Raw genomic sequence first — 10,605 nt, 5'->3', positions numbered from 1 at the left:
TTAGGTTGACGACGTTCGGTTTGTTAGTTTCACAACCGTGATAGAAATCACACGTTAAAAGGTGAGACTTCGTTAATCCTTAGCTCGCACAAGTTTCGATTTTTTAGAGTTGTCGTTCGTAGAGGTGCGACAGCTGGTTAACGGAAAAACAGATTTTAAACAGAAACAGAATCAGACTGCAGAATCAGTGCTCTGCAGATAAACAAAATATCTCACTAGAGAAGCGATGTGTTCAGTGTTGCCAGGTAAACTGTTTCGACTCTTAATTTACTGATCTAATATTTGGGAGTTGAAATCTATTGATGGCTCAGTTTACTTTCTATGATATATTAAAAAATTAATAGTGGAAATTACTAAGTATTTATGTATAAAATATTTTCGACTGTTTTCCGATAGAAAATATACCTACTGCTAAGCATAAAAATGTTCTGCCAACATTGGCCGTGATAGTATAGCTCGACTTCGTGCTTCATAGTGTCAAAACGGTAATATAACTCAACATTTGTTACTTCTGAGACAGGACTAAGTTTGGTAGGCAGTTGTTTTTTTTTAATTTCAGTAAATTCAGTTTTCATTTATTCAAAACAATGAATCACGATTTGTGAATGAAAAATCAAGTGTAGCCAAAAATTTCATTCTGTAATGAATAGCTTTCTTCCTTTCTTTGGAAGATTCCCACATTTTTGTATGAAAATGAAGAAGTGGAAACCCAAAACCTTTTTTTTCCAAATACTCAACGTTACTCTATTTAGAAATTACCTCATCAAAAGATAATAATATTTACTGTAATAGGCTTGTTTCATGCTATTGAAAATGATACTGGTTTGATTATAGACTGATCGAGTTAGAGGTACAATACCTTTTTATATTTGCAGAGAAAAGAAAAATTCGAGAAGCAAGAGTTCAAATTGGCCGCCTGTCGTTTGTCCAATAAAATTACGAATAGTCTAGGATCTTGCTGCAGAATCACTACGTCCATAGCGTAGTTAACTAAACTCAGATTTTAACATACATTTGTGAATAGGAGAATACATTTACGACAGGGTGCCAGTCAAAATGTGGCCACAAATATTTTTAATTAAAAAAAGCGAGTGTGCTTCGAACCAAGGGGCTGAAGTAAAACTTCTTCAGCTGCATCTATATGTATGTATGTACTTACAATGACTATATCGGGGAGACCAAATAAAGTATAAGAAATCTATAAACAAATAAGTTAATAAAATAATTGAGTATATATGAAATAAAAAAAATTGGAACTAACAGAGAATTATCTTCAAAATCGATTTTTCGTTGTCAAACATAACTGATAAATTTCAGGTAAATTTCCAGCTAGGTCAGGTGTACCACAAGGATGGAATCTAGATCCACTTCTGTTCATAATTCTCATCAATAATGATTCATTACTATCAGTTCTGAAATATATAGATTGTCTTCTTTTTGCTGATGATTTTAAACTCTTCAAATCAGTCCAATCAGTCCGAGACTGCACATATCAGCAAAAGGATATTAATAACATTTCAGATTGAAGTTTGGAGAATAAATGTGAGTTTCACAGAATCTGCTTCAGAACCATTTCTCAAGCTGCATTCGATCCTTCCAAGTGATGGAGTATTTCGTAGAGGGATTGACCCGGCTCTTACTCCATGAAGTATTTTGGTAACTTGATTTTTTCAAATAAAAATATTGGCGGGCACTTTTTGACTGGCAACCTGTCATACATGTATTTCCCTATTCATAAATGTATGTAAAAATTTGAGTTTAATTAACTACGCTATGAACGTGGTGATTTTACAGCGGGATCCTGTACTAAAAGTTATGAAACATTAGAAAGAGTACATTGTCTCATACATTCACGAGAGATAGCTGACTGGGTGGCAATATGGCTAATATATAACGTTGAATTTCTTATTTTTGGTGGGTGGCATGAATGCATAATTAATTTATGTTATTAGGGTTCATGAGCCTTCGAGAACCATTTAAAAATATAGCTCGTCAAATTAATTTTAGAACCATGGTTTTCGAGTATATTTTATTTCATATGGGGAATGTTTTCATTTTGAACGTTAACGCGTTCATATACACTTCCATTGTTAAAATTTCTGTGATATCAACATGAAAATGTCTACTGCCGGAGTTATTTCAAAAATAACGTTTTTATTGCGTTTTGTGTTATTTGGATTCCATTTATGATTGATTCTCCTTTCCAATGCATTTCTTACACTTTCTTCTCATATTTAGTTGTCAGAAGTGAGTGTGATTTTACTTTGAATAACGAATAAATCAGAAACTGTTTATACGCTCTGTGAATTTTACAAGTTGGCAATGTTCATTATTTGTATTGTACCTATTGGTCAATCCAACAAGAAGCGGGACTAGGCCCCACGGAAAAACAACGCTATTTAGAGAGCTGACACAAATTTCAAATGAAATTACTACCAAATGAACTGTAAACCAAAAATCATGAAACAAGCCCTAAATGAATTGATCAATGTAGTGATATAAATCCATTGTTTTATATTATCACATTGAAATTGTTTGACTTATTCATGTGAGTGATCAAGTGATTTTTTTTTAATTATGAATAACTCGAAAACTGTTCATTATCAAGAAATCATGCTGATTCAGCATCAACATTCGTGAACATTGATGTCACATTGGTCGGTCGGTAGCCAAGCGGTTCGGCGGGGGTGCTTTGTTCACTCACTCGAATTGACTGCCGTGTTGGTCGATAGTTCAAGCCCTAGTCTGAACGATCGATCTTCACTTGCTATCGTCCAACACGTGTTAGTAATCACACATTAAAAGGTGAGACCTCGTTAATCCTTAGCTCGCACAAGTTTCGACTTCTGAGGGTTGTCGTTCATAGGAGTTCGACAGCTGGTTAATGGAAAAACAGATTTTAAACAGATTTTTTTTAAACAGAAATCAATTATTTTTACGTGAGAAAAAAAACTGATGTTCACAATTTTCTTTCAAAATTCATTAAATTTTTTGGAAACTATAACTAATATTAATATTTGTTCTTTGAATCATTAGCAAAAAAAAATATAATATACCTACACCTATGCATATCACTCAAAATGATTACTTCTTTTGAATTAATTTGAATAATTTGACGTTTATTATAGGATAGGTTTCTCTTATTAACTTTCACATCAAAACATCATACATATTAGGAGATTATATACCTTAAACAAGATGCGATTATAATAAAGATATTCTAAAGCAACGTTTCTTTTAAATACGAATTTATATATTTTACCTGTTTACTGACTACTTCGTAATACAGCATTCCTCAGTAGAAAAAATACATATTGCTCCGCTCTCGACTTATAATTTGATGCTCTCCTGTCCACATCTCTTGTAGTATCTTCATTACATCTGGATTTTCATCAAATGACGATCAATACCATCAAGAAAATTTTTTTATTTGAAATTAGGTTTTTAATTCCATAGATCGCTCAGATGTTTTTTCTTTTTCTGACAATAACTGACTATGTTTATGTTTATAACTTAAAACTTTTCGAAAATATCGATACTATCATTGAAAAATAAAAAATCAAAAATGTATTTGTGAAAATGATCTTTTTAATCCACTTTTCGAGGGATTCGAAGATAGTTAATGTTCCTAGTATCTGGAAATATTTGCAAAAGCAATGACTTCATATTCATAAAGATATCAGAATGTCAAACCAAATAAATTTCATTAAAACTTTCCTGATTGATCTCAGTAATAGAACGCATTGTGTTAATCTACACGGTTTAACGTTTAATTATATTCAAATATCACACAAAGGATCAATTTCATCTCCGTTACTCTTTAATATCGATACCTACTTCTGATTTTGGCAAAGCAATTGAAATATTTGAAATGCACTCCTACGCAGGCGATACCAATTTTTTTCAGGTAAATTAGAAAATTCGTTAGCACAAGAATATTCATTCAACAACGATATAAAAACGTGGTGAATATTTCTAGAAATCATTTTTTGAACGTTAATCCCAACAAATCTATGTATTCTAAAGACAGAGGGCCACGTTATAGTACGAGTATCAAAATTAGGATCGAGATTGAATGTAGCGATGAGATTAAACGATCTGGACTTAATATTAACTACAAACTACGCTTTCAATCACATGTCAACTCACTAATACGCAAAGCATATGGATTGTTAAAAAAAACTTTATTCGAACAAACATTTTCTTAGTCGCAACATGAAAGTCATTTTATGCGATACATTGATTTCATCCATATTCAACTACTGCGATATCATCTATGGCCCTTGTTTCGATCAAATATCGTCATCAAGAAAGTTCAGAATGCATGTATAAGATTGATTTTTTATTTAAAATTCAGAGACCATGTGTCCTTCCATACATTAGATTGGATGGCTGAAAATATTCAACAGAAGAAAACTTCGTTCATAACCTCAAAATAAATAACAACCCCAATATTTTTTAAAGAAATTGATAAAAAGATGTTATAATACGGGAGCCCAAGCGGGGATTTCGGGATTTACTATAGCGCGGCAGATTAATATACAGGGGGGTACCTTGTACCCGGTTAAGTACCTCCACTAAATATGAGCCCCATATATAAGTCCGCCTGTGAGGGATAAAGGATCAGATTAGTAAAAAAAAATTGATCATCAGAAATTCTTGAGCGCGTCAGATTAAGGTAGGGTGAGTTAATTACTTGCTAAAAAGTGTATATTCCAGTAATCTGACAATTTGAGAGTGACGTAAAGAAAGGGGAGGGCAGCAAAGTTCTTAGAAAATAACGTCCTTTCGACATTCTCGAGCGTAGGTATTTTTTTTTATTTTGAAGGAAATAATTCAAGGATAACAAAAAATATATAATCTGATATATAATCTGACGATTTCCGCAAGCCGAAATAACAAAAATTCGTCGATAAAGTTTAATGAGAGCAGCTGTGTGATACCTATATTTCCCTCTCCGAGTTTCTAATCCTCTTTCACTTTTTCTCTATCTATTACTCTCTCTCTCTCTCTCTCCGTCCTCACTCTGAATTCTGTTGCCATGACGACATCACAGCTGATCACAGAGAATCGTTCATGATGAAGATGAAGATAGTGATCAATTAATTAATTGATTATATAAAATTATATTTTTTTGAGCATTTTTCAAAATTTATTTTCTTATAAATACAAGTATTCTACTTAAAAACATACGCTTATTCATTTGCATGCTATTTCCTGAGCTTTTCATATAATTAAGTTCAATGATTGAAAAAAATTAAGAAAAAATTATCAGATTAGGCGAATCCCTCTAGATAATCGTCAGACTATGAGACAGCACGTCTAGAACATAAAGATAAACGATATATATCCTAATCTGACGCGCTTGAGTATTTCAAAATGGCGAATTTTTTTGCACATTATAATAATGGCCGCGAGTTTGCGTCAGATCGAAATCGTTAGATTATTGAATGAGAGCTTTTTTTGTTGCACTTAAGACCCCCTTAGAAAATCTGACGCGCTCGATTAATTTTTTTTTCTTTTCACTTTTAACCCTTACGTACAGCCACCCGCATCATGCAAACGATCAGATTAACATACGAACATTATTGAAAATACGTAGGATATTGATGCTATCAATATCTGACGCGCTCGAGTATGTCAATGCAACAGTATTTTTTTACATATTTAAAAATCTATAGCCGCTTTTCCTACCGATGAAAAGTTATATATTATATAACATTTTTTGTCTTCTTATCATCTAAGCTTTGCAACCTGATATGTCTCTATGACGCTCGAGTAAATCCCCATTTTGCATCGTGGGGTCCCCTATTACTACACATGTAATGAAAGTCACAGAAATCGGAATGAATATTCTATCCCACAGCATAAATCCTAACAGTTTGAGTAATTCTTTTCTTATCAGGTCGTTACTTTCTATAAGTACTTGATCGCCACCTGGAAAAAATAAATGTATTGCAAAAATGGATTCTGAGAGTTATTCCCAAAAAACTTACCTTTTCCAGTAACGAACTCTTTCTTTTGAGTGAAACACTAGATGTAAGACAATTATACATAACTGTCCAAATTTCCAAATGTGAAAAAATAATTGGACAACGATGTACAAGATTCTAGATCAAAAATTTTATGATCATTTTTCTTCAGAACTTAAACTGATCAACAACATCTCTGATATTATTTTTTTTTTCTTTACCTTGTATGCGCTGGTCCGGCCCTTTCCCCCGAAGCCCTGATACATTCGAGAGGATGTAGCAGCATTATCAACCAACCACCACTCCCCAATCCCGTGGGATAAGTGATCATTGGGTCCGAGAATCATGTACCCTGAACAACGCAGTGAGCCAAGACTGACAGCCTTATGCATCTGTCGGGCTGAGATTTCTGTCTTAGTGCGGCAAAACGGTATGATTTTAAAATTCGAGAGTAGAGAGAGCATCATTCCTCTAAGGACTCCAATAATCAGAACAACCATCTTGACAGAGTGGTCTGGACAGAGTCTGCGGAATTCGAAGAGAAAATCTCGATTTTTTTATCCGTTCATTCTCCTCTTTTCGGACGATAGTCGTCTCGCCAAGAGCTGAAAACTCCACGACAAATATCGTCTTGCTCTGGTGGTCGAAAAGGACTACATCAGGCTTATTAGCATGTATGACCCTGAGGGTGGAGAACGAATAGTTCCAATAAATTCGGCACTTCTCTTTCACCACAAAGGATTCAATACTCCCCGAAGCGTAGGTCAACACCGGTGTCTCGTCAATATCGTGAGAGTGACGTAGATGGTGACATAGCACTCTTAGGGCCGCGTTATGTCGATGGATATAAGCCAAGACTGCATATGCTGGACATGCTGATAGCAAGTGTATAAGGGTCTCGGGCGTCTCGCGGCAGGCCCTACACCTTGTGTCAGGAACCTCTATACCCATCACGCGACTGCGGTAGACTAAGGTGTTGAAGACACCATCTTGGCAAAGCATGATGAACCCCTCAGTTTCCGACTCCAGCCCACTCGACCTGAGGAAAGCGAAAGTCAGGCGCTTTGATACGCCAAGGTCTCCAATGTTGTTGAACATCGAAGAAAATATGAAACGGTTTTCTTCATCATCTTTCAAATATAGATTTAAAAAAATACCTGAATAAACAATGATTTCGAAATTAGGTAACCAAAAAAAGTTCTTCAGAACATTTTCCGTTTCAATTAATTTTTTACCAGTTTATTGAAAATCATTCCAGAGTTAATTTTATTTGTATGTATTTACCGATGTCTGCTATGTATACTAAACTCCGCCGAATGAAATAAAGACCAGTTATTATTACTATCGTTATTATTATATTATTTTACACATCCACTTCTCATCACAAAATTACAATAAGTTCATAATATTTGACAATATGTTTTGAAAGATTTTTTTTTTCAGGTAGTATATTGGATATCACCACCAACGAATGGATGGGAAACACCGTCGCCACACCAATACCACATCCAAACGGATGAGGGACCAGAACGATACTTTCGATACCAAACCGATAGCGGTCAATACCGTAAAGAAAAACGACTTGAAGATGGTACCGTTGTGGGAACGTACGCTTGGATTGATGCCGACGGAATCATGCATCAAAGGGATTATATCGCCGACAGTGCAGGCTACCGAATACTCAAATCCAAGAAAGTCTATGTTGGGAGGCACACAGACGTAGGGGAAGCGATAAAAGTCGCAAAAAAGTACCCTGCCTCAGCTGGCACGTTGGTACAGTCGAACAAACGGCCAGTCATCACAGTTCCTTACTCGGCAGGAGTGCCTCCATCTACTTATGCACCCAGTCTGCCTTCCTCCCATTATGTTTCTAGTTCTACTCCTGCATCTGTAGTCACTACCACTTCTACATCCCATGTGAATATATCGCCCCATTCCATTCTCTCAACAACACCACATGGAGTTGTTTCCTCAACCGAAACGCCTGTAATGGAAATAACCCCTAGTCAGTACCTGCCACCATCATCCACTCCCGCACCAAGTCTTGAACCACCTGTTAATTTCACTTTCGTTTCGGGTAATTATCTTCCCTCTTCCCAAAATCCTTTTTCTGTGGCAACGGAATATATTTCAACATCAAATCCTACAAGGCAATACGTACCCCCTGTGGTAACTTCTACAGAACACCCCTATTATCCTCCTGTGGTGCCCATAACACCTCCTCAACAGTATATTCCAACTTCGTATAATAATTTGCCTCAACCTTTAGGAGAAGTCGATAATTCCTTGGACTACAATCCAAATGTCCGTCAGGTGAATAATGATTATAGATTCCAAAATGGACCGACCTATCCGATAGACAGGAACGGAAAACCTTACAGCGGACAGAATTTGGGAAATGGGTATGATCCCCAGTACCCCACTTACGACGGGGTTTCGGTTACTAATGACGGATTCAGGTATTATATACCAAGGGCATATCACGAGGAACAAACTCTACCTGGAGAAAAACGATCTGGAAGTTTTGGCTACATCGACCCATTCGGAATTCGTAGGGTTATTTATTATAACACAGCACCTGGGTCAGGCTTCCAGCATAGAAAAAATAACAGATACGTTGGATTCCAAGCCACGCCATATGACCCACGACCTTATTGATGTTAAAGAAAGTGGAAACCATGGTGTATCCAGGATTTTTTATCTTGCCAGTTGAAATGATTTAATCACTGGAGAATTTTGAAGGATTTTTTGTGATAAATTGAATTTAATTATTGTAGTTATGATATTTGCGCAACCAGATAACATAATCATCCAGGGGAGATACTTATCAGTGATGATTATTCAATAACAGTTCAGAAGAATGACAAAACATTCGAATAATATTGAATGTGATTTCAGGGATGATAATTTGCCCAAACCTTTGGCCAGTTTTCAACCACTGGAAACACAAGTTGCATAATGAAATAATGTCCCATTTTCGCAAATAATCTCCATTGGATGAAAGGATATGAATATTGTACTGCATTTCTATTGAAAGTTATTCATAATTTCGATAAGTCAATTATAGTTGAGTTATCATTCTTAGGCTCATTTCGAAGATGGACCTACTTCAAGTTGCACAGGAAATTTATCATAGTATTTTTCATAGAAGAAATGAAATTAATCTATCTATCCTTGGGCTAAATTTAATCTATATTGTTTAATTTTAGTAGGTCATATATTTTTTCTAAGAATCGACGAAGTATTAAACACATTGTATGAGGCTCTGTAACAATTTCCTCTGTAAGAATCCCATAGTGAGGACACTAGTTTTAGAAGGTGAATAAAATTTTAATATTTTTTACTTGTGATTGAAAATATTTGTTGCGCAAATCAGTACATATCTTTATATAGACAACTCCATATTTCGGTTTCACGTAGCATCATTACCCGAACGAACGAACGGATAGTAATAATAGTGAGAAAGCTTTAATGACGACCTCAGTGTAAACACTGCCATAATTTCTGTTCCACTGAGGATACTCAATATATTCTATTCAATCTCTACTTTAATAATTAATTTCATCTGTTATTTTCATTCTTATTCTGATTCCATTGCATTCCTATTGTTTTCGTTTATTTTTTCAACAAACCTGCCTAGGTGATGAAATATCAAGGTGGGGATGATAATAAAAATAATAATAATTTCAACTCTAGGTTTGAATGGAACTTATAAACTATAAAAGAACAATGAATGAAAATTGTACGAATAAACAATATTGATCTGAATATATTTTATGAAAAAATAATAATTGAAAGATTTACAAAAATCCTGCTTTCTTTCATGTGATGTGTAAACTTCTTTATTCCTATGTATCTGTGAATTGATTCAGGATAAAGAAAATTTTGAATATTTTATTCTAGTACTAAAGATCAATTGTACAATTGTAAAATTTTGAATATTTTATTCTAGTACTAAGGATCAATTGTACCATGACATTAGGAATGTATGAGACCTTGAAGCAATTTTTAATGTGGTTGAGCCACCAAAAACAAGCAAATATTATCAAAATAATCTTTTGTGGCAAATTTCATGAATTATTTTCAGGAGAGTCATTATGACTAGTCAGTTTATTTTTTCATGCAAATTATATGTCTATTCGTGGGTTCCTGAATAACATTTCAGTTCCTTCAAGGGTCCACAATCTTTATTTGATGTAATGTTAGATAAATCATTTCAACCTATAGTTTACATAGTTAGCAAGAATGTGATGTAACTCAAACTAATTTATTTTAAAATAGTTGTTAGTCATTAATTTATTGTAGTGCTACATACAAGTGCCATTCATTTGTTATTCGGTCCCGTGAATCACGGTTTGTTCTCCAAAAAATAAAAACCCTAGTTCCAGGACCTTTCACGCATTTGCTGGTGTTTTAATGTATGAGCAGAGTAATAAAAAATATGTGATTTTTGGTTACTTCAAACTGGTTGTTCTCATGTATCAAGATGGTTCACTAATATGGTTCAATTCGAGCAAGTAATTTATGAGGGAAATACATATTTTTCTATAATGTATGTGTGTAATTTATGTTTTTAAAATATTTTTCAAAAAATCGATAAAAAATAAAAAATTAAAAACAGTATACCACTCAA

At 34.4% G+C, this 10,605-nt stretch overlaps 1 protein-coding gene across 1 annotated transcript in view; it reads left to right on the top strand.

The window, feature by feature from the left end:
* The window catches only part of LOC111508633 (uncharacterized), a 100,080-nt gene extending 89,475 nt beyond the window's left edge, over positions 1 to 10,605 (top strand). The window contains exon 2 of the mRNA XM_074173939.1: positions 7,416 to 10,605. Within this exon, the coding sequence (XP_074030040.1) occupies positions 7,416 to 8,630 (1,215 nt within the window). The 3' untranslated portion in view covers positions 8,631 to 10,605. The remainder of the gene's footprint in view (positions 1 to 7,415) is intronic.

This window comes from Leptinotarsa decemlineata, unplaced genomic scaffold (genome assembly GCF_025532065.1).
Source record: "Leptinotarsa decemlineata unplaced genomic scaffold, Ldec_3_MD MMD2_tig00000505_RagTag_RagTag, whole genome shotgun sequence".
Taxonomy (NCBI): domain Eukaryota; kingdom Metazoa; phylum Arthropoda; class Insecta; order Coleoptera; family Chrysomelidae; genus Leptinotarsa; species Leptinotarsa decemlineata.
Note: the sequence above shows the minus strand (reverse complement) of the source record. Positions and strands in the feature narration are given on the sequence as shown.